Here is a 25,488-nt window from a genome sequence, read left to right on the forward strand (position 1 = left end):
CGTTCTTTTTAAAAGGGGTAAAGGTAAATAAGTGAAAAAGCACTAAAAGTTGGATGGAATTTGCCGATTAGATTAAAATCAGGAATATAAAGAGGGAGGTGGGAGGAAGTCATGGAAACAAGTTAAAGGAAAAAAGGGAATGTGAGACTTTGTGTTGTGTGGGGTATTTTTGTGTTTTGTTTTTGGGATTTTTGTGTTGGGGGATGGGGAAGAGGGTTCTTTGTTTTTTCCTTTTTTTTCCTCTTCTTTTTTCTCTCTCTTTTTTATTTAATGTCTTTTTTTTCTCTGTTTTTTGTGGATATGTTTTGTTTTGATGTTATGCTGTTGGAAAATCTCAATAAATATTATTTTAAAAAAAATATTTTGTTCAATATATGGTTTTTAAAATAAAACAAAGGGAACAGTACATACCAGTATCATGTAAATTGTAACATAGCTAAATATAGGCCTGGTACATAGGCATAATGAAGAATGGGATTGATGTAATGGCTAAGGCTTAACCGAACAAAATTGTGCTGTTAACGGCAAGGTGACATTTGTGAGGTGCTGTACATCAGGTTGATAGTTTTGTGGCCTGAAAGACCGTCAAGTTCTGCATTCTCCTCCAGCTTCCCCTGGGAAAGACTGTAGTTACGATAATTAAAATCTATACATTTAATGGCCTGTGCATTATGTGAAGCTGTGGGTGATTGGATCTAAAAATGTTTCACAGCCTTAGGAAAATCCAATATGCTATATAATCTTTAACTGACATTGATGTTGATTTTGTGATCCTAACGCAACTCAGTCATTACTAGCTTTTTAATACATAACGGTACATCAGCCATTGTGAAAAGGAAAAGCAAAAAAATGATATGGCTCTAAAGAGTTGCCTGGGACAAATAGATGGAAGCTATTTAAAGTAAGTTAATGATGCAGCTTAGCATTTAGAAAGTTAGAGTGGGAGTGTGAATCATTGTCAGAAGAATTGCTAATCACTGTTATTTAAAGTAGTGGTGCACCTTGAGCTTCATTAAATATAAAGTGTTGGTAACGTTTGGAGCTATTATACCTGACAATCGTGGGTGGATGTCTTTTCTCTCTCCCCTGTCCCCAATCCTGCAGTCTTTTCTGTTGTAAGGCAGGAATACTGTCAGCATACGGGCATCCCTCAGTATAGGAAACAAATTATTGTGCTCCCTAAGGCTACCAGCATGAGTTTGACAGGAGGCAGTGGAAGACAGGAGTGCCTGGCGTGCTCTGGTCCAGGGGGTCACGAAGAGTCGGACACGACTAAATGACTAAACAACAAAAAAGGCATCCTGGCAGCAAATATTTATGTCCTTAGCAGAAAGGCATGGGGTTGGGTGTGTGTGTGTGAACAAGTAAAGAGAACAGAAAAATACCACATTGGATCCCAGCTTGCATTGGGCTCCATGGGAAAGCAAAGTGATGTAGAGAATAGAGAAGACTGTCCCATTCCTGTTCAAACTAACTTGGAGTACCTAGGATCCACTTTGTGTTGCTTAAGATAGGGTGAGAGGTAATTGTTTCTTGTCCGGTCAGCCTGCACAACTGGGAAGACATATGGTAAAATTGCCCTGCCTTCAGAATAGAGAATAAGGAGGCTCACATCACTCTTGGAGATGCGGGAAGAGAGAGAAAAATAAGGATGAATAAACTCATCCAGTAGCTACTGCATACGGCTCATAATTAATCAAGCTCCCCTGTGTCCTTTAGGGGTTTTCTTGCAGATCCCTGCAGATTTTTTCATTGATTGGTTCTATAGCATAAAATATTGGATGCTGAGTGGTCTAAAGTTGCAGACTCAAGCCAAAGCCAACCCTTATGCCACCATGTGTTCCCCTTAAAATGCAAATGACGTAGCGGGTTTTGCTCCTTGTGTCAGTCACTTAGCATTCTGCTACTCAGAGTAGAATCATAGTATTGTAGAATTGCAAAGGATCATTTAGTCCACCCCCAGCAATGCAGGAATCTCAGCTAAAGCATTCATGACAGATGGCCATCCAACCTCTTAAAAACCTTCAAGGAAGTAGAGTCTACAACCTCCTAAGGAAGACCTTTCCACTGCCAAAGTTTCTCAGAAGAAGCTTTGCTGTTGCCAGTGATAAGGCCCACCCTGAGAAACTGTTGAAAATCTTTTCCTTTTCCTGGATAAATCAAATGAAATAGCCTTCTAGTTTCCCCCTACAAACAGGGTGGAGAATTTAAAGAGGCCATATACAGTGTGTCTAGCTCTAGAAAACACAGTTTTCTTAGCAGCTCACTAAAATACTCATTAGTTTAGATTAATTTTTAAATCACTGTATACATGTAGGCTCTTGTGTGCTGTGGATTTTCCAGTAAAAAAATAGTTTTTGTTTTTCTAACCAGACCCTTCAACCTCTTCTGCAACATTAGATGTTTTCTAATGTCTCATACTACCAATGTGCCAAGAGATAATGTGGAAAGATGGCTGAGAACTGCAGATTTCTTTTTCAAAAATATATATATTCTTCACCTGTGCTAAGCTTTGCCCTATTTTTTCTTAAGTAGGTTTATTTCTGTTTATTTCCAAAGGCAGAATTGCTGAGGTGTGGAGCTTGTACCATTTTATTAATGTTTTTCCCCTCTCTCACTAGATTTTCAAAATGCTCTAGGACTACTTGATATGCATCCTGCCTCTATAATAAAGCCACATCACCTAGTTTATTTTAAAATCTACAAGAAAATCAGTTGACTCATTTCTCCCCTACTTGAATGTCATTCATTTTTTAATTTACATATGTGTTAAATTAAATTTTCTGTTGAGCTTGGCTGAGTGCTATGCTTAAAACGAAGTGTTTGGCATGTGTCACAAATTACTTTTATTATGCACATACACCTCTGTGTTACAGGCTTAGTCTTCAATATAAAAGTAGAAAGAATGCAATATATTTATTGATTGCATTTCTAGCGCATTCATCATGGTTCACACAATCCCAGAGTGAAAAACCCTAAAGTACATACATACATACATACATACTGTGTACGCTGCCTTTACATAGTTAAAACCATGCTGAAGGCAGCTTTCAACATGAAAAAAATTTTAATTACAAACATAACAAAAGTAGTTATAAACAATAAAAACATCAAAAAGTACACAACCAAATTGAAACAATTTTCACATAAACCATAATATCTAAAATAAAGCTACAAAACATTAATATCAATAACAGCAACAACTCCCATCCAACATACAGAAAAACAACATTTCATTTAAATACAACATATAAAAACAAATATACTAATAGCTGAACCAGTGCCAGATTTACGTATAAGCTAAACATGCTTATACGTAAGTGGGCTTAGGGTCCCACTCTCTTGGAAGCCCCCCAAAAGTTAAAGGGGGAAAAAACCCCTGGATGTACATTTCCAAAATATAAGATAACCTACATACAGCAACAGTGTTTTGTGTTGTGTAGGCTCCTATGATGTAAGTAATTGGGCCCCACCTGCTATATAAAGGCCAGCCATTAGGGCCTCATCAAACCTAAATCCGGCCCTGAGCTGAACCACACCAGCCACTGTAGTAAGATGCTTGGGTAAATCGCCACATTTTTACCTGGCATCGATTCTTCATTAGTCGCAGCTGAGAAAGGAGGGCATTCCAGAGTTGTGGGGCCACATACTGTATCTCAGAGACCTGTGGCATCATGAGAAGCACACCCCACTACGACCTCAAAATCCAGGCAGCTGTAAAAGGGAGCAGGTGATCTTTCAGATACCTGAGTCCCGAGCCATCGAGGGCTTTAGTCAAAACAAGCACTTTAAATCCAGCTTGGCAACCTGGCAGCAGTCAGTGCTGAGCTTTCTGCACCAGTGTTATATGTTAGTGGTAAGCTGCCCCTGCAAGCAGTCTTGCTGCAGCATTCTGCTTTAACTGCAGGCAAGATAATTTTGCAGGCCTGCTTAGATCTAGTTGAGGCCAAGACAGAGGCACTATCATTGGATCAAAGCAAGGCCAATCCAGGGCAGAGACTCTGGCTTCTTGCTTCTATTATTTTGAGTTAGCTTCACATTTGTATCTCAGCCTTCCTCTAATGAGCTTGGTCTGGCAATTACTGGCCCAAGGTCACCACCTGTTCTTCATGGCTGCATTTCGATTCCAGTATGCATCATACAATTTCTTTTTAATATTATTAATGGAGTGGGTGGTCCTAATTTGCCTCATTCTTAAAATGACAATAGCTTTCCTCTACTGATGGCATTCACTATGCCAAAACTTCTGATTAAGTTATCAGACAATTCTGTGTACAGCAAGTTAGTATCATTTTTGTTTTCATTTTCTGTACAGCTATATTGTAAAAGGTAAAGGGACTCCTGACCATTAGGTCCAGTCATGACCGACTCTGGGGTTGTGGCGCTCATCTCGCTTTAGTGGCCGAGGGAGCTGGCGTACAGCTTCCGGGTCATGTGGCCAGCATGACTGAGCCACTTCTGGCAAAACCAGAGCAGCGCATGGAAACGCCGTTTACCTTCCCGCCAGAGCGGTACCTATTTATCTACTCACACTTTGATGTGCTTTTGAACTGCTAGGTTGGCAGGAGCAGGGACCAACGGGAGCTCACCCCATCGCGGGGATTCGAACCACCGACCTTCTGATCAGGAAGCCCTAGGCTCTGTGGTTTAACCCCCACAGCGCTGCCCACGTCCCCTAAGGAAAGTCAGCTATATTGAATCTCCCCATGATTTTGACAAGCGAGCTTATATAATTTCTAATACATACTTTTGTTAGGGTGGAAGGTGGTGAAAGTGAAACATATCCAAGCAATATGTTTCTTGGAATAGGCTTGAGAGAGTGTAGCCCAACCTTTGCCATCCAGGTGCCCTCTAGAGGTTTTGAGCTACAACCCCCAGTAGCCCTAGCCAGCATGGGTTCTGGTGTAGTCTCAAAAATGTACCATGCAATCCCACCCAGTACAGCCCTGGTTCCAAGAATGTAGAAGGTCTTGATTGTGTTTGATTAAGTATTCTCAGCAACTCCTGGTTGTATAATTCAGTTTTGGTGCTCATTATTTCACGTAAATTTAAGTTGTTTCTGTCTGTAGAGATCTGCACCAATCTGACAGCTTCCAAAAGTATAAAATCAATCGTACATATTTAAATTATGATGTCAGCTCTTCAACAAGAATAAACTTCTGCAGTTCATAATTTGCTTTCAATCTTTACGGCTCCAAAGAATGTATTAGCGAGTGCAGTTCAGGAACTGGAGGCCCTGCCCTTTAGCTGTTTCTGCTATAGCATATTAACTACTGGAACTTTGGGCACTATGTATAACAGAGTGTATTCTGGCAAAGTTCCTGCTAAACAGGATCAACAGTAGGCACCAGAAAGAACACCAAAAGGGCAATAATCATTGTCCATTCGTTCCAGTGATTGTAGACTTTTAGTTACACAAACAAGGAATTGGTGTTTGTGGCAGCCAAGCACTCCAAAAAACATGATGGAAACCCTACGATCACCTCACCTTCTAGATATGATTCCCTTTATTTTCATGTGTGGGTGCTGATGTATATGTAGCCAAAATATCACCATCAGTGCACAAGAGATGAGTTATCAGTTGCCCCGGGTGTGTTTTGTAGAAGTACCCCCAAAATGGGAGGGGATCAAAGGAGGGGCCACCACCCAAAAAAAGGACTGAGCATGCACAGTGGCAAAGAAATGCTGACTGATTGATGAATGGGTGGGACAGAAAACTGGGTGGAAGATCGCATGGAACAGAATGCAGTATTCTGGAGGAGAGCATGGCTGGCTGCAACACTAAACAGGAGCATTGCTACACTTCCTCATTTTGTTACAGGCCCTACCTGTCTATATTTTTCTCACCTTTTCTCACCTTTTGTCAGAGAAATGACTGTACAGTGGTACCTCGGGTTACATACGCTTCAGGTTACATACGCTTCAGGTTACAGACTCCGCTAACCCAGAAATAGTATCTTGGGTTAAGAACTTTGCTTCAGGATGAGAAATCGTGCTCCGGCGGTGCGGCAGCAGCAGGAGGCCCCATTAGCTAAAGTGGTGCTTCAGGTTAAGAACAGCTTCAGGTTAAGAACGGACCTCCATAACGAATTAAGCACTTAACCCGAGGTACCACTGTATTGTATTGTTTCATCCTTGGCTGCTTATTGTATTCACAATAGTATTTCAACCCTCTTCCTATGGGACCGCATCTCCTGGTATGCCCCACGGAGGACCTTAAGGTCCACAAATGACAACACTTTGGAGGTCCCAAGCTGCAAGGTGGTTAGATTGGTCTCAACTAAGGCCAGGGCCTTTTCAGTACTGGCCCCGACTTGGTGGAATGCTCTGTCACAAGAGACTAGGGCCCTGCGGGACTTGACATCTTTCCGCAGGGCCTGCAAGACAGAGCTGTTCCGCCTGGCCTTTGATTTGGACTCAGTCTGATCCTTATGTTTCCCTCATGGTTTTGATCTATGGCCTACTTTTAAAATGAGGATGCATTTTAAATTGTATTTTAACCTGTATTTTAAATTGGTCCCCGCCCCCCATTATATTTTAATTGCAATTTTACTGGTGTTAGCCGCCCTGAGCCCGGCTCTGGCCGGGGAGGGTGGGGTATAAATAAAATTTTTTATTATTATTCCTCTTAAAAACTCTTTGTGTCTGGCTGGGGGAACAAAATATGAAGTTTGTTAGATATAATTCTGATGTTGAGGAAGGTGAAAGCCACTTCTTTGTGAGAGATTAGATGGCCACGTATCAGGGATGCTATCATGGTGGATTTCCTGAATTGGCAGGGGATGGGCACTGTGATCCACATCCTGTTTGGAAAATGATCACTGAAATTAAGACTCAAGTTGGACATCAAAGGCAGCAGTCTTTTTATATTAATATTTGTGTTTGTTTCATTTGTTCCTCTCTAGATGCAGTGTGCATTGTCAGTGCTGCCATGACATTGCCACATACTGTGTCTCACAATGTTGTCCAGTATTGTGCCATCAACTGCGAGACCATATGGATCGGAGCGGGTGATCCTTGGTATATGGGAGGCCACAGTAATGGCGATGACAGCTATAGCAGCCATGGACTGAGCAGCAGAAAATAATTGGCAAGGGATAGTGACAAAAGTGCTAGGGGAATTGTAGGTTCTTTTAAAAAAAAGGCCTCTGAAGGAAATGTCAGTATGTCTGTTTCAAGAAAGGTGTCAGAAGCCTGGGGAACTCTGCAATTCTTCTGTGAGAAAATTCTTTAAATCTCCCTAGTTTTTAGACAAAAGAAAAATGATTTACTTATTTTTAGGACAGACCTAGCCTGGTCCATTTGCTCTTGTTTCTAGAATTCTATCAGCTTTTCTTTAGAGACAAGGACAGATTGTGTGTGTGCTTCCACAATGACAGTAATTTTCTTTATTCAGAATATTTCCCCACTGCTTAACTGCAAATTAATGTTTGTTAATATTTTATAATGTTTAATATTTAATCAAGAATTTTATTCCCTCCTACCCTGAAAGATATGTTGAGACAACACACATTTTTATCAAGCTGATTTGTACATATGGGTGCTGAAAATATAATGGATTCAGTTTACTTCTTTTGAAGCGCAGTTTCAAGAATGAAAAGTGAGAAAAGTAACATCTTGGTACCCGTATGTATTGATTCAAATTGTACTCAAGGCTACACAAAATATAGCAATAATTAAACTTAAAATTGAGTACCAAGGGAAAGAATCATTTATCGGATGTAGTTCTCAGTTTCAAATGCCTGTGTCTGTCCTAAGGGCTATTTGTACTGCTTTCTGTGTAATATTTTATTTAAATGCACTTTTAATGCCTGTATAAACTACCAAGATAAAATTGGATTGTAGAGAAAAGAATGCTGTTCTACTAAACCTCTGTGTGATGCAGAGAAATAAATTTACAATTTTACAAAAGACCACTTTCCATCCCTAATGACACTCTTGGGTGTTAAGATGAGCAGAGAAGACTGTCTTGGTAGAAGTTCAGGGTAGAGATCAGGAAAGGACATTATCTGTGATAGCCTGTAAGATGTAGAATTCCCTTGCCAAAGAGGTGTGCCTGTCACTTTCATTATATAATTTGTGTCCTATACTCTGGGTTTTGACATTTGAGATTTATTTTTTTTAAGGACCCAGACTATTCTTGTGACTGTAATTTGTTTTAAACTATATTAGTTACTGGTTTGTTTTTTTTACATTTCTGTAACCTACCCTGAGACCTTGTGGTGAAGGGTGGCTATGAAATTGAAGTAGTAGTCGTAATAATAATGTCTGCTATTAGATTCTACTAATTAAATGGTACATAGGGAAATGTTGGTTTTCCTGGGATTTGTGGTATTTGGTACTAATTTGCAAACTTACAGTATACAAATAATATTCTCATTGGATCATCACTTTTGGTTCACAGTTTATGTAATAACAGAGCGAAATGTAACACAGTATCTACCAGATATTAATTCGAGATTTTGGCAAGAGTTCTTCTGAGCTCGGCTAAAAAGATGAACTTCAGAGACTCATTAAAAACTGTGTCAGAGAAGAGGCATACTTTACAAACAAGCTTGGGGGACACACAATTTCGACTGGAGAAACGAATTGCGGAGAAAGAAAATCATTCCTCCTTCACTGCTCTGATGAGATTCACCATCCCCTGTGGCTGATTTTTAATTATTATTTTTTAAAAGTCTTTGAGAAACTGATCTTAACCCTCTGTTTGGGCCCTAAAATGACACTTTGTAAGGAAAGAAAACAGTTGAAAGTTTCTGTGTCATCAGAGTCGGACTAACATCATGCGAAGAAGAAGGAACCTTGTTTGTCTTCTGAAGAAAAGCTCTTCTCCTGTTCAGTCCTAAGACTCCCTGCCCCCAACCCCCAGTTGCTTTGGAAAGGATGTGTCACCTACCTTTCTGAAACCCAGGGGTATTGGGCAGGCTTTAGAGTGGTGTGTAAATGTTTTAAGGTCGTGATTTAAGAATTACACATGTATTAATTATGGGGTGCAACTGATAAAACTGGTTGCATGGCTCCCAGAGGCAGCGAAGGAGCCAGCCTTCAAACTGATACTAGGATAAGTGTATTCCAAAGTCTGGCAAGTGTTGCCGTACTTTTCGCTGCCCTTGTGGCTTCTCGTAGATGTTTACTAGTCCAAGAGCAAATAACAGTAACCCAATCCTGTTTGTCTTTGTTTGCAAAGATTAAGCGGCTTTTATGACAGAGTGGCACAGCAGAACAAACCATTACCATCATCAAAATATAGGATTTTGTTTGAACTGCCTCCTTGCAAATAATTCAGAGTGCAGCCGCTGTGGCTAGTTCTTGAGAGCAGGATGCTATTGTTATACTGGCGCCTTCGCTATACACCTTTAAGCACCAGGCAAAAACATTCCTTTTTAACCAGGCCTTTGCCTGACTTGATCTACATCCTATACCCTTTTAAAAATGCTGGCTCTTTGGGGGATTTTTTTTATAATTGGCTTGTTGTTTTTATTTTGATTTTATGTATTTGATATTTTATGTGAACTGCCCTGAGACCTTTGGGTATAGGGTGGTATATAAGTTAATTAAATAAATAAAATAATAAAACAACTTGAAATTATAATTAATAGTGCTTCTGGAAGAAATTCATTTTCGTTATTGTCTTGTACATTTTTCAAGAAGCAAGGAGTAAGAAGTGGCTTTTGTCATCAGCTTTTAAAACATGCTTGTTTCTAATTGCCCTCCAGGTGAAACGATGAGAATTGCTTCGTCAGAGTTTGCCGATGATCCCTGTTCCTCTGTCAAGCGAGGCACCATGGTCCGGGCAGCACGGGCTCTGCTCTCAGCTGTCACTCGCCTGCTCATCCTGGCTGACATGGCAGATGTCATGAGGCTTTTGTCCCACTTGAAAATCGTAAGACTTCTTCAATACGTTATGCTCTTGTATGCGCTGTGGTGAGCAAGTAGTGGAAGGGATATGGTATGCTACATACAAAGGAAGGACAACCAGGTTTATATGGGGCTTGTATTTTGTAGTTGCAAATATTTTGGGGAAGTATCATCATCAAAACCAAATATCCCACCAGTATTACTTCCTAGGCGTAACTCTGGCTTGCTTCTGTTTGGTAGTGGGGGAAATTCTGGATGGCCGCTGCTGGATCTATTCCTTGGGGTTCGGCTTGGCAGCTGAGTACTGTATTTACTTGTTTGAATGCAGAAGTGCATCACAGATAGGAACTGGTAGTAAGAGTTGTAGGGAGCGGGAATTTAAGTGTGAGCCCATTGGGATGTATTCAGATGCTCCATCAGACACACCTATTCAACATTGCTGTGTATTCTCTGAAAAGCCATTGCTTTTTTAACCAAGCCATGCTTGGTTAAAGTTTCAAACTGAGAATGGATTTTGTTATGCACATTTAATGTCTACGTAAAACAATAACGACAGCTATTTTTTTGCTTTGTTACACTGGCCATATCATGAATTAATACAGACATTCACACATATTATTGCATGACTAATCCATGTGTGCTATGTGTAATGCATCACTAGGCTATGCAGGCTCTTTTCCAGTAGTGTGTTGTCATTGCCTTGTGGACATTATCACATTTAAAAAATAGCCTCATGTGCACAATAAATCACAGACAAATTAATGTAGAGTCACAATAGCTTTATGCTACCCCTAGAATTGAAGGCAGCATCCTTGTATACCAGTTGCTGAGGACCATGAACAGGAGAGAGGACAGTCCTCACTTCCTGCTTTGTGGACTGTTCAGAGGCAGGTTGTAGGTCCTGTGGAAAAACAAGATGCCGGACTAGCCAGGGGTTTGCTCTGATCCAGCAGGGCTCATCTTCCTTTTCTTATTGGGGTGTAGGGTTTAGCTGTAACAGGTGCACACTGTCTGTGCTTCTTTGAGAGCTGCTTTTCAGACTGTCCTGTAACATAAGGAAGCTGTAGCCTTACCACCCTCTTGTGGTAAAATTAAAGCACAGCAGTGTGCTTTTGCCTGTGAGCCACAGTATGAAATTAATTACATCCAAATGTCAGAACTCTTTTGATTGGAGATGGAAACAGCGAGTGCTTAATGAATCATCAAAGATGGGGGAAAAATATGAAAACCGCAGAGGAATTGCAGAGCGGCAAATGATTTACTGTGGGTTTGTATTTGGTTTGCCACTGTCTGCCTTCCTGCCTACAGAGACATGTAACAAAATGCTTTGTAATTGGAGCTAACCAGTGTAATGATTGATTTTCCCATTCCTCTCTTCATAACTGAGCATTGCTAATTGTGCTGCTGGTGGAAGATTTGTTGTGTAAACTGGACTGAGCAGAATGTTTATAATCTTTTATTTTCTTGATCAGACCCCCCCCCCCTTTTCTGCCCCCTTCCTTTTCCCCTTCAAATGGCAGTAGAATGTTGTTTCCGAGGCAATGATGCGTTGCAACCTTTAGCTTGGAATGAGAGCTAGGCAGACTCTTCTTGAATTCCCCAGAACTAGGGTTTGCAATGGAAAATGCCAAATCCTCTCCTGCAGGAAGGTGACAGTCCATGCTTTAATGAACACAGTGCTTTTTCACTCAAAAATCAACCACATTACCCTATAAATATTTGCACAGCTAGCAATGCGTGTGTGACCATATTTTTCATTTCCTAATGAAGACTGGTCCAACTCACACAATCTCTTGATGCTGCAGACTTTCAAAGTCTGTGTTTGGCCTCAATCCCCTTTCATACAAATACTTGAAGAACATGGTTGTGATTACAGAACTCAGTTTTTATAGCTTATCTACAGCCCTCATATTGCTAGACTTGATTGATTAATTTGTGGGCATCATGACACATTAATATTTGGGAACACTTAGTGGGAGGGTAGGAAAGGAAAATATGTAATCACTTTTTTTTTTTGCTTTCAAGAATCTCTGTAAATCATCATTATCCACTTAATTATATTTTGTTTACACTATTTAAAATTTGGATTACTTTAACTAACTTTTAAACATTAATTTGTTATTACAGCTGTTTCAAGTTAGTTTTGGATATTTCAGCAATAGTCATTTATTTAACACATTTATAATGCCAACCTTTACATACTCATATACGTTGTATATGTACAATGGAGCTTCCACTCTCACTCCTGCCCCCTCCAGCTTCCACCCCCTAGAATTGGGGGACATTAGATTTGGTTGGTATGCAGGGCTAGGAGAGGAAACACAAGTTTCACTGCAGTAGTAGAACTAAGCTTATGGGACACTGAAGACAGCCCAATATTAAGATACAACTTTCTATACAGACCACCCAGCTGAGACACTAACATAATTTTGGATCCTACCTTGGATCCTACCAAAGGAGATGTTCATAAACTATTATACATTAAAATGGGATAGCATGGGATAGTCATAGCTAGCTTTAAAAGATATTACATGCAAAAATATTAAAAAGTATGATATGAAGAGTTAAAACATATTCTGGGCAGGCTTTCCCCCCTCTTGTTTAGTTTCAGAATAAGTCTTCCTGAATAATTTGTCCTTCCAAAAGAGCCAGAATCATCTTGCCACCCATTCCACAATCTCTTTTCCCACCCACCCACCCACCTTCCATCTCATCTCACTCTTGTGCTATTATCCAAGTTTTGGTGCTGAAGCAAGGCCACTTAGCTCCTGTTTTGGTTCCTATCAATCATGTCTCCTCCTGGCTTCCTGCAAAACCCTTAGGAAACGGTTGGCCCAGTTTGAGGAGAAACGGCTTTAAAAAGCTTGTGATGCATTCCCCTGCAGGTGTTCCACGCTGTCAGCTCCCACTGGAGCAGATGGGACCTAGGTAATTCTGTTCACCTTTGGAAATCAGGCTGCTCCAGAGAAATTTCTAATTAATTATGTAGAAGTGTTGCTTGGTAGCAAGCTGGCTGAGCTAACAAAAGACTTTGACCCTAAAAATAAGTCACTTTTTTCCCTGGCACTCATGTCCGGAACAAGCCACTGTTTCAGACATTCTGATGAAATATTTACACCTACACAAATCAAGCAGTGTTACAGAAATGACACTTTGTCCCTTAAATATAGTTTGCTGACATGAACGTAAATTTGCAGTGTTCTGCTGCAAGCAGACTTTCTATTTGTACCTCTACATATATTTCCCTGAAAAGTTTCAGAAGTCATGAGGCAGTTATTCTAAGACAATTGCCTAATTCAACTGACATTTTCACAAATATGCAATAGAAACATCTAATGGCCTCACAACCTGTTGTTCTATGCTCTCTTTTTCTCTTACACCAACCCACCCACCCCTGGCTGAAGACATTGACATTAATTGAAAAAGGAGGGAAGCTGGTCTGTAAGAGAATTTGTCAGCAACTTCATTTGCATAAGAATGGAAGTGATAGTGGTCCTCTTTATCCCAGGATTGTAGCAATTTTCCACGTCACAAAATTAGTATTTTTAGTGGTGGTGAAAAAGCAACTGGAACAAATTGCATGATGATGAGATTCTGGTTTTCACAGTAATTTCCTTAACTGTCATGGCAATCAGGAAGGTTTTGTACCTGCACTTCTTTTAACAGGAATGGAATGAGTTGATTCTATGATTGCTCAGTTATAAGCTGAATACTGTTTACCCGAATACTGAATATTATCTACAGGCACCTACTCAGTTATGCATGTTTTACTGTAGAGCTTGCAGTAGTAGTGGCTTTCCTGTCTCCATCCAGGTAAAGTCTCAAGTGGTGAAGCTGATAAATGGCACTTTAAGGTGTAGAAGCTGCCTGGCCTCTACTGAGAGTGCTGAATGAATAAACTTCCCCAGACTGTAATCCTGATCCCCATTTAGAACAGAAGTGTAACTTCCTCTAAAACAAATTGACCTGCAGCTACCTATCTGGATGAACTTCCGTAGCAAAGAGTACCACCTTATCTGGGTAGAATCGTTTGTTTTCCCTCTTCCAGTCCATTGGCATACCCAAATATTGGTTCAGGACAGCTACAGCCTCACCTCTATCTAATTAATCAGATTTCCACCATTTTTTTCTTCATCTATGCACTAGTCATCTGCGCCTTGTCCTCACGGGGTCTCTGCCATGGGAGCATATTCACCCAGTGCTTTTCAAGCTGCACTGGCTCCCGGTAGAGTACAGGGTCAGATTTAAGGTGCTGCTTTTGACCTTTAAAGCCCTTCGCGGCCTAGGACCCTCGTACCTACGGGACCGCCTCTCCTGGTATGCCCCACGGAGAGCCTCAAGGTCCATAAATAACAACACCCTAGTAGTCCCAGGCCCTAAGGAAGTTAGATTGGCTTCAACCAGAGCCAGGGCCTTTTCAACTCTGGCTCCGGCCTGGTGGAACGCTCTGCCTCATGAGACCAGGGCCCTGCAGGATCTGATTTCTTTCCGCAGGGCCTGTAAGACAGAGTTGTTCCGCCTGGCCTTTGGCTTGGAGCCAATTTGATTCCCTCCCTCTCTTTCTTTTTTCTTTTCCTTCCCCTCCTCCGATGAGGCTACATTTTAATATTTTATTGTTCCATTATTTTAATGTTGTACTTTACTTTTGTTTTAAGTTGTAATCATTCATCTTGTTTTTATTATTGCTTGTAAGCTGCTCTGAGCCGGGCCTTGGCTGGGGAGGGCGGGGTATAAATAAAAAATTATTATTATTATTATTATTATTATTATTATTATTATTATTATTATTATTAATTCTTTCAGATCAGGCCAAAGGTCCATCTAGTCAGCATCCTGTTGTTGCAATGGCCAACCAGATGCCTCTTTCCAGAACTGGTAACTGATATTGGGTGTCCCTGAGTTAGGAGAGAAAAATAAAGCTTTTCTTTATCCACTCTATCAACTCCATGCATAATCTTATATCATGTTGCCTTTATTCACCCTTTCTCTAAAGTAAAAAGCCCCATATGCTTTAACCTTTCATCATAGGGCTTTTGCTTGCCCGTTTCTGAACCTTTTCTAACTGTAGAAAACTGTACATAAGTGTTTCAAAAGTGGTCACACCATAAATTTGTATATTGACCTTATGATATCAGCAGTTTTATTTTTAAGTTCTTTCTAGATGATCCTTAGCCTTTTACACAGCTGCCATGTCATGCTAGCTGTACTTCAGCAAAGCTTATTCTTCTATATGCTTCTTTATTTTATCTTTAAAAATACTTTCCACCAGTTTTCAAGGGACAGACATTAAGCTATCTGGCCTGTAATTTCCAATATCTCCCTTTGATCTCTCTCTCTTTCTCCCTCTCCCTCATTACAATGGTTATTTTCCCATTGTCAGGTATCGAGGGTGATCTGAGGGACAAGTTGCATATTTTTGTTAGAAGGTCAACAATTTCACATTTGAGTTCTCTGACAGCTCTTGGGTGGCTGCCATCTGGACCTTTGCCAGTTTTTCTTTTGTCCAGGAGGCCTCAAACTTCATCTCTCATCATCACTATCTACCTCATCTCCTCAGACTCCTTTCCAACAGAAGTTAGTTCAGCCACTGGGATCTGTCATATACCTTCTGCTGTGGAGACAGATACCAAGTATTCATTCTCTGCAGTCTCCTCACTCTCCTTCAGCATACTTCAACTCCCTTGTAATCCAAAGGTCTGACAGTCTCCCTAGCCAGTCTTCTATGAACGTATTTTGCTGTTGCTGGTCATTATGGGATTATTATTTTTTTGCAATGTGCTTCTTTCTTTCTTTCTTTCTTTCTTTCTTTCTTTCTTTCTTTCTTTTTTTCTTTCTTTCTTTCTGCATCTCTCACTGTCTGATCATATTTGTTTGGTCAAAGTTTGGGTTCCTTTTTGTTTCCCTCATTTGAAAGAAGCCTTTTTGCCTCTAACAGCTTCTTTTACTTGGCTTGTTAACCAAACTGGTGGTATACACCAATATTTCTCAACATTTTTCCGACCATGGCTCCCTTGCGACCTTGTTTCCTTCCTGTGTCCCCCTCCCGTCGTACTGGTAGGAAGGCAGCTATTTAAATGTTTTGTTTGTAACAGCAACCCCCCCAACACTTCACAATTCTTTGATATTTGCTCGCTGTTCAAAAAAACACGACTTTTTGCATCTTTCAGCTACTACCACAGGAGTAATGATACAGGACTAATGACCAGGCACACTAGCCAGTCTTGGCTTTCAACATTGCTATTAGGAAGTCTCAGAAAAGAATGTTCCTTTTTTTTCTATCATAATTAAATAAGTCATGCCCGTAGTTCTGCTGATTAGATCATGTACTCAAAATTTCGGAGCAAAGCTACCGGTATTTGATGCTGGAATTCCTAGATCACACGCCCCCTTCCACTGCTTGAATTAATTAAAATACCTCTAGCTACCTTGTTGCTGAGTGACCAACCCAATAACTTCCTTCTAACTGAATCCATAAATATTAAAATTATTCAGTTGCTCAATATTAACCCCATTGGTTTTCCATTTGTAAACTGCTAGTCATTTTTCAAATACTACAGTTTTCATTTTACTGTAATTTAACATTTTTCTCTTTAACAAAACTCTCACAACTATCCAAGTAGTCCCTTATCTGTATTATATAAATGAGGACTACTGATGCACAATAAGTCTGAAAGCTTGGAATCATCTCTGCTAGCTGGGAAATATTGATGGCCTTTGCAATCTTCTATATTGTTGACATAAAAAATTGAGAGTGTCCCAAAAGACATCCCTGTGGGGAATATACTCTGAGAAACTCACTCTAAATGTCTGTTCTGTTCCTGTATAGAGTTTTCTTCAGGACTGATGCTTATCTATGTTGGTATTTAAAAGTTTAAACTAGAGCTGTTCTTTATTGACCTGGTCAAAGGCCAATGCTAAATCAATAAAAGCTACATATAGCTCTTGTCTTGTTCTTTCAACGTATTCTTAAATCAAATGATCTAAAACAAAGCATTGATTGATGGTACTTTTCCATGTGCCGAATCCTTCTTGCCTTCTGCTATAATTTGTCCAATTTTCAAAATGAGGTAGTTGATTACCAATGATTATGTTCACATGGCATGGTAAGCCAGACTATAATTTACCTTGACCAATTTTAGGAGCAATCCCAGTTAAAAAATAAGCGGGCAGATTTTGAAATAGTTTTAACTTCCTTTTTAAAGGAATGACATAGCAATGCTAGATTCCCATCCCTTTGAGGCTGTACTTATGTTGTTAATAAATATAACTGGGTTGGATTTTGGTTCAAAGATTTCTGCTGGAATCACAACTTCATGCTTTCCTGGCAACCTCTGGCACTGGCTTTTGTATAGAGGAAGCTGCAGACCTCCTGTTAGTCTCAGGCTGTCATCAGTGCCACCTGCTAAAGAAAATTCTGGGTTGAGAGACTGCTCAACAGCCCAGCTCGTCGGGGTACAAGTCCCCCACAGGTCCATGCGGTCAGTAAAAGAAGGAAATTCCAGCCAAGCAATTTGGAGCAAAACAGAAGTCAGTAGACTTAGATCCTTTATTGTTGCGCAACGGGTTCCACAGCAGCGAGTGAACCCAGAGCATGGGGCAACATTGACTTTTAAAACTCTCCCACCATATCCCAGAATACAGTTCACATAGCATCATCAATACATCATTGCTACATCACTAACATCACTAACACAATAGGGGAGGGTTACACTACAATAGACAGATATGTCAGGGCAACACCCAAGTATAAGATTAGAATAGGCAAACATGTCTTAAGTACCCACCACCCGAAAGTACAATAGAACTTCCTTTGCATGTTTGGAGCCTGAGGCAAGTCTGGTGATGAGATTTGGCTTCCCTTGGAGAACAATGAGCCCAGTAATTGTCACCTCTGGGCATTTCCTGGGGTAGGAGGTGTGTATACATGTCTTCAAGCTTGGGGAGGTGGCAGGGGAAAGAGTCCCTTTTCCAAGGGCAAAATGGTGTTGGAATGGAGAAACTTGGCAAAGGGGTTGATTTTCTGATGTAAAGGACCCATGACAGTAAAGTCCAGTCGCAGATGACTCTGGGGTTGCGGCGCTCATCCAGCATGACTAAGCCGCTTCTAGAGAAACCAGAGCAGCTCACAGAAACGCCGTTTACCTTCCCGCTGGAGCGGTACCTAAAGGCCGGCTCAAGCAGGTGGGTGGCACCCGCCCAAGTGAGCCCCGCTCAGTGCCACAAACCCTGCCCACCTGTGGGGAAGGGAGGGCGGATATTATCTACTTGCACTTTTTGGCATGCTTTCAAACTGCTAGGTTGGCAGCAGCTGGGACTGAGCAACGGGAGCTCATGCCGTCGCGGAGATTCAAACCGCCAACCTTCTGATCGGCAAGCCCAAGAGGCTCAGTGGTTTAGACCAGAGCGCCATCTGCTTCCCTTCTTTCTGATGTAGCTAACTCTAAATATAGAAATACATTTTTTATTATATAGATTTCATAATTTTATAAATAAATATTTTAATAATTCTATAGAAACTGGGCTGGGGTATTGTTTGGGTTTTTTGTTGTGGGTTGTTGCATATGCAATTTTATTATGATTTATGTGGAAATTGTTCAGTTTGGTTCAATTTGGTTGTGTATTTTTTGAGGTTTTATTTATGTTATTTTTATGTTATTTTATTTATTTTATTTATTTATTGTTTATGACTACTTTTGTTATGTTGTAAGTTTTTTCATGATGTAAGCTGCTTTGATCATGGTTTGAACTATGGAAAGGCAACATACAAATATTAATTTCATTTTATTTATTAAATTTCTAGATGGTGCAGTAACCTAACCTAGAGGTTGCCAGAGCATAGACAACAGAGGTCCAGATAGGGGCATAGCTGGGCCACTAGCCAAAGTTGATGGAAGGCAGTCTGTGCCACTGAGCCAACCTGAGCCTTAAGTGACAGCAAAGGATCCAGGAGTACCCTCAAGCTATGTGCCCACTCTTTCAAGAGCAGGCAGTCTCCCATCCATCTGGTCTAGGGAACCACTAACAGTGCTTTAGCCTTATCTGGAATTAGTTTCAGTTTGTTGGCTTTCATCCAGTCCATCACCAAAGCAAGACACTGGTCCATCACTTCCACTGCCATTCCTGCATATGTAAAGGAGAAATAGAGCTGTGTGTCGTCAGCATATTGCTGACAATGCACTTCAAAACTCCGGATAACCCTACTCAGCAATTTCATGTAGATATTAAATAGCATAGGAGACTAAATTGAACCCTGAGATACCCTACACTAAAGGCTCCATGGGACCAAAGAATACTCCCTAAGCATCACTCTTTGGAAACAACCAAATAGGACCAGAACCACTGCAATCAGTGCCACCTACCCCTAACTTGGACAGCTTGTTATTCTGCCCTTTGACCTGAAGATACTAAATAAATCAGAAATTCTGAGAAACCCTCAGCAATCAGTCTTTCACATTGGCCTAATCTATTACCATGCCTCTGTTGCTCATTTAAGGCACAAGATGGCAGGTAACAAGGCAGGCAGTCCTTCAGATACTTGGACCCTAGGACTTCTAGTGCCTTCTAGTGCTTTATATAAGGCAGTGCCTTAAATATGGCTGTGTAGATCCTTAAAAACAAATCTCATTTTTCAGCACAGATCCATGACCCGGCTGCCACATTCTGCACCACAGTGTGAAAATATATTTTTATAAAAGCACAAATCACACTCTCTCCTTGCACATAAATGAAAGCAAAATTCCCAAGTGAATCATCACTTCCTCCACTATTACAGATATTCATATGGTGTTTATATGCCAGTTTGAGTTGAAAGTAGCTAAACCCCATTAAAAAGGCTGTACCTGGATGTTCTTTGTGACTGCTCAGTTACATCTACTATGATGCTTGCATTTTCACAAATGGCTTAATTCCAGGTTACCAGCCAATAAGTTAGAAAATCTGATCTAATGCCGTTTGTTTTCCTTAACACATTGTCCAGTTCTTCCCATGTCTCCCTCTTCCTACTATTATTATTTCAATTATATCCCATCCTTTGGCTCAAATGAACCCAGGGCAGGAAACACATGAATAACAATATCATTAAAAATATTCTGAAACCAAAAACATTATAAAAACAGTTAAGAAATACATTCTTTCGGCCAATGATTTCAAGATTGCCAGGAACAGCCATCAAATGTAGTAGATGGTCTCTCCAATATATCCAGCTTTCTCTATCCAAAACCTTGAGATTTTCTGCTTGATAGGTAGATACTGCAATTGAGTAGACTCATGGAATCATAGAATTGTAGAATTGGAAACAAGTAAAATATGGCTAAGGACTGATAGGAATTGGTTGGTTTCCCCAATCATCTAACCATTGTGCTTTTTGAAAACTCTTGGAAGAAAGGTTTAAGCACCACAGGTCATATTCCAATATTCTTTTCTCCTGATGCTGCTTTTGTATGGCAGAGTATATTTTCTAAATCCCACCTCACCATTCTAGCTATTCAGGGAGTAATAGTAACTTAACATAAATGATATTTCACAGAGGGAATTGAAAATTATTATTTTGACCTTATTTGCGTGTATATGTGTTCATGCTGTTACATGCCACTGTTTAGGCGTATAACCTCCCAAAGCAGTTTTCTAATTGTTTTAAACAAGGAAGCATTAATAAAAGTCATTGCAATACAACAGAAGAAGAGAGGGGCAGAAAAACCTTTAAAAAGCCAGAATAACACACACACACACACAACCATTCTGAAAAGTCAGGGCAAGAAATAAAAATAAATAAACTTCGGCTGGCACAAAAAATATATCAAATGAGACTTCCTGGGGAGTGAATTTCAAAGGCAGGGTATTCACATTCAGGGCTCTCACTTTTATTACTCATATCCCAAAGGTGAGATGTTTGGTGTGGTCTTCCCTTTTTACCAATGGTACTTTATTCTGTGTATGGAACCTCAGGCCAGTAATGCTATTTTACAGCCTTTTGTATCCATACATATGGTCTAAATAGGCACTTTGACCCTAGAATGGATATATATGGTGTTTTTCAGCTCTTAAAGGTGAAATGTTCACCTTTTGATTTGCCCAAATTATCATTTGTAATCACTCCATAGTCATCCATGGGCAGAACCATTTTTTCAAGCAGACTGAATACATATTTTGATATGCTTTTTCATAATCACCACGATGACAAATTTTTACATGAACCATCCTGAAGTAGTAATTTAGTATGGCAATTTAGGGTTCTTTTTGATGGGTTGGGGATTTGGGATTGGCAATGTGATGAAAACTTCAGAGTTGCTCTTTTTGTATAGCAACGAAGAACAACTATGGGTGTATGTTCTTTTCTGCCAATAGTTTTGCAACAGATTGAGAGGAAGCACACATGTTAAAAATGGAAGGTTCAAAATCATCCTGATTGCACTGCTGCCATTCTTTATTTTCAGCTGTTCTTTTGTTACTGCAAATGGGTGGATTATACAGCATATGGCATATCATAAATAGTTTCAGCACTGCATGTTTCCCTGTAGTCTGCTTTCCCAACTGTTTGAAGTGTACATGTGAAACACACAGAGATATCTGCTTCATACATTATGACAGACACCTGCAATCTGGTCCCTGGCTGTTGATTTGAAGTCCTACTCCCATCAGCCCCAGGTAGCATGGCCAATAGCCCGGGATGAGAGGAGTTGTATTCCCAAAAGCCTAAAGGTCACCTGGTTATGGATGTCTGTGTTACGGGTTACAAGCAGGTGCATAAAAAGGTAAAGTTAAAGGTACCCCTGCCCGTACGGGCCAGTCTTGACAGACTCTAGGGTTGTGCACTCATCTCACTCTAGAGGCCGGGAGCCAGCGCTGTCCGCAGACACTTCCGGGTCACGTAGCCAGTGTGACGATGCTGCTCCGGCGAACCGGCACCAGAGCAGCACACGGAAACGCCGTTTACCTTCCCGCTATAAAGCGGTACCTATTTATCTACTTGCACTTAAGGGTGCTTTCGAACTGCTAGGTGGGCAGGAGCTGGGACCGAACGGCGGGAGGTCACCCCGCCGCAGGGATTCGAACCGCCAACCATGTGATCAGCAAGTCCTAGGCGCTGAGGTTTTACCCACAGCGCCACCCGCATCCCTAAGCAGATGCATTCTAATGCATAAATCCAAAAAACCATGCAATATTTTTCACATGAAATCCACACTGTATCTATGTTTGCAGGTATTTAACCTTTAATCAAATTTTACGTGAAAATCTATTTGCTTCTAGTGATACAGGATATAGGCAGATACGTGCCAAATCTGTAATGTGTGAAACAGCTACTAGGCTATAAATAATATCTGAAAATCAGCTGGCAGGAATTTAACCCTCTCTCGTCTTTTTCTCCCTTATAGGTAGAAGAAGCATTAGAAGCTGTGAAGAATGCCACAAATGAGCAAGACCTTGCAAACCGCTTCAAAGAATTTGGGAAAGAGATGGTGAAGCTTAACTATGTAGCTGCTAGAAGACAACAGGTGGATATAATTAAAAACAGTAAATGAAGAAAAGAAAACAGTACTATTTCAACATAGTATGCAAAGATTCTAGATCTTTTATCAGTTTCAGAGACCGGGAAAGGGGGTGAGGCTCCAAAGAGCCCCTGCATTCTGGGGTTCCTGATGTTATCCTTTCCCATTGCAGCCTCTTCAGCCCCCTGAAAAGCAACTCCAAAAATAACCATATATGCCACCTTGAGCTCATGGGAGGAAAAGTGGGATATAAATGCAACAGTAAATCTTGTAGAACAGCACAGCATGAGGAGCTGTACTCATAGGAAACTTCCTTGTATCATATGATGGGTCTACCTTGAGCCTAATTCCAGATTCAGAAATCCCATTGCATTTCCAGTTAGGTCACTGGAGGGATGGTGGGCTCACCAATCCTAAGGCACCTTTGGGGAAGTGCCATAGCTCAGTGGTAGAGAAGCTGTGGTGAATGCAAGAACTCCCCTGTTCAATCCCCAACATCTGCAGATAGGACTAAGGAGAGGCCCTTGCCTGAAACCCTGGAGTTCTACTGCCATTGTAGACAGTACTGAGCTAAATGGGCCACAGGTCTGATTCAGTAGAAGACAGCATCCTTATATGCCGTCACACACAAATTGAACACCTGTAAGTGGGGAGATGCTTGTACTACTTCTGAGCCTGGGATTAGGAACTTCAGTCAGAACTTTAGTTAAAAATCCTGCTGTGATTGTGGATATGCTTCTGTGCCTTCTCTCTTCACCTTCTATTTGGAGTCATCTTTATCCTAATTTCTGGAAGAGGTCAGGGTACCAGCGACCCCCTATAGATAACCAAACTACCTTGAGATGAGTCATAACTTCCTGTGCAGTAGTAATGAGGATTTTATTATGCTTTACATGCAGATGTGTGATAAACCCCTAATTGGTTATCTTGTTATACTGGTTTTCAGCTGAAAATTTTCATCCAAAGCGGATTCACACTAGACAGAATGAATCAGGCTGCTACCAGGGGAGGGGGCGTGGAAGTCTGTGTATTTTTTTAAATGCAATGCAGCACTTTGAATGCCCTCCTTTTAAGAACCCTAATCATGATGTGCTTCCTTCCCAAATGGGCCATGCAGTGCTTCAGTGGGAACAGAGGGCTTTCACTTCTGAAAATTAGGCCAGAGGATTATATAAGTTTAACCCATATTTTCAAGGCTTGGGTACAGAAAATCTTTTTTTTCTTTTTCTTTTTTTGTACAAAAGGCACTATGTAGGAGGCAAGACAACTAAAGATACTTCCTTTTAATGAGAACAGTAATGCCTTGTGTGAGCCAAAACATTGTTAATCTTGGGGTGGTTTAAAAAGATGACTCTTTGGCTCATTCTTCCCATTAATGAAGGCAAAAAAGAGAGTGGTTCAAAAGTAATAATATAATATGATCTGCAGTTATATTCCCATTGTTCCTAAAGAGCCTCTGGGTATAAAAATAAGTAGCCTATCTAGTCAATTTTGCTTGTCACGTAGCCCAAGATTTTAGATGTGCACGCAATTAATTCTGAAGCCTTGCTTCAACCTCCACATCACTTGCCTTTTCGATTCCACCAAAAGTCTATTATATCTTTCATAGAGCACACATTTATCCAAATCATAGCCTTGGTTCATATGTTCAAAAGTCCCTAATGATGACCTGTTGGAGCTTGCAGGATAGGAATTGTGTGGAGACCTGGTATCTACCCCCCCCTTCTTTTGCTGCTGCCATCTGCATGATCAAGACTGTCCTTTTTTGAGTAGCTGCAATTGCGTGGACCTTGTCAGCAGTCCTGTTATGGAGGTGTTGGCTCATACAGTTGATGCAGCTACAGTTCCTGTTAGGATGTAAGACTGCCAGGAGCCCCTCATATGTCCATAGAAGATGGTTTTAGGGCTCTTGAAGAAAAGAAACGAGGTGTTATATTCTGGGTTCTGAATTAATTTGGTTTCCCCCTTGAAGATCCATAGATGTATTTTTTCCCTATGAAGCTGCCATTCCCCTTATCTATAACTCTTGACTATCAGGCAGCAGAGAGCCAGTTTGGGCAAACAGTTTGACATGGACAACTGAGGTTCTTAACAGCTATTCACCCATTTTGCTGAGTGATCATGGGTAAATCACAGTCTCTCAGCCGAGCACATCTCATGGGATAGTTGCAAAAATAAAATGAGAGCATCACCAATGTCTGCTCCCTGAGCTCCTTGGAGAAAGCAGAGGGTCCAAACCAGACTTTTAACATTTCCTCCAAGCCATTGGTTAGGGGGGGAAATCCCATGCTTATATATGTATGTTTGTATATTTTGCAACAGGAACTCAAGGATCCCCACTGTCGGGATGAAATGGCTGCTGCTCGTGGTGCCCTGAAGAAGAATGCCACCATGCTGTATACTGCTTCTCAAGCTTTCCTCCGTCACCCTGACGTAGCAGCAACCAGAGCTAACCGGGATTACGTCTTTAAGCAAGTCCAAGAAGCTATTGCTGGCATCTCAAATGCTGCTCAGGCCACCTCACCAACTGATGAAAACAAGGGGCACACTGGCATTGGGGAACTTGCTGCAGCGCTGAATGAGTTTGATGTAAGTGTGTGTTTTTTCCCCAGCTTGCATGAAATGAAAGAGGGGGTGCTTACTTTCACATGATCACAATGATTTCCGGGTGTCTAGGAATGAAGGCTAAAGTTGGAATTAATACTACACAGTGAAAAACAGTATGCAGGGCTGGCCTCAAACATTCTGCGCCTTATGGCACAGAATAAGAAGATGTCTTCTCTTCTTTCCATATACCTAACCAACCAGCAGTTGAATCGTCCTTTAGCACTGCATCTTTATCACATCTAAGTGTAGCACATTAGCTGAGGAGGGGCAGAACGGACCACTTGGTATATACAGCCGTGTCCTCGAATAACTTGCTGCCAGTGTGGTGTAGTGGTTGAGAGTGGTAGTCTTGTAATCTGGGGAACCGGGTTCACGTCTCCGTTCCTCCACATGCAGCTGCTGGGTGACCTTGGGCCAGTCACACTTCTCTGAAGTCTCTCAGCCCCACTCACCTCACAGAGTGTTTGTTGTGGGGGAGGAAGGGAAAGGAGAATGTTAGCCGCTTTGAGACTCCTTAAAGGGAGTGAAAGGCGGGATA

The 25,488-nt window shown here is 40.9% G+C and overlaps 1 protein-coding gene and 1 long non-coding RNA gene across 6 annotated transcripts in view; one reads left to right on the top strand and one right to left on the bottom strand.

Annotated features, from left to right (window-relative positions):
• The window catches only part of LOC310657768, a 40,508-nt gene extending 36,612 nt beyond the window's left edge, over window positions 1–3,896 (bottom strand). Inside the window, exon 1 of the long non-coding RNA XR_014501915.1 lies at window positions 3,584–3,896. This is a non-coding gene — a long non-coding RNA (uncharacterized lncRNA). The remainder of the gene's footprint in view (window positions 1–3,583) is intronic.
• Window positions 1–25,488, top strand: part of CTNNA2 (catenin alpha 2) — a 516,699-nt gene that overhangs the window by 108,291 nt on the left and 382,920 nt on the right. For all 5 annotated transcript variants that reach the window (XM_083398285.1, XM_083398284.1, XM_083398286.1 and 2 more), the window contains 3 exons: window positions 9,717–9,883; window positions 22,230–22,349; window positions 24,666–24,932. In XM_083398285.1, the coding sequence (XP_083254411.1) occupies window positions 9,717–9,883; window positions 22,230–22,349; window positions 24,666–24,932 (554 nt within the window). The remainder of the gene's footprint in view (window positions 1–9,716; window positions 9,884–22,229; window positions 22,350–24,665; window positions 24,933–25,488) is intronic.

This window comes from Podarcis tiliguerta (genome assembly GCF_965153285.1).
Source record: "Podarcis tiliguerta genome assembly, chromosome: 9".
NCBI lineage: Eukaryota > Metazoa > Chordata > Lepidosauria > Squamata > Lacertidae > Podarcis > Podarcis tiliguerta.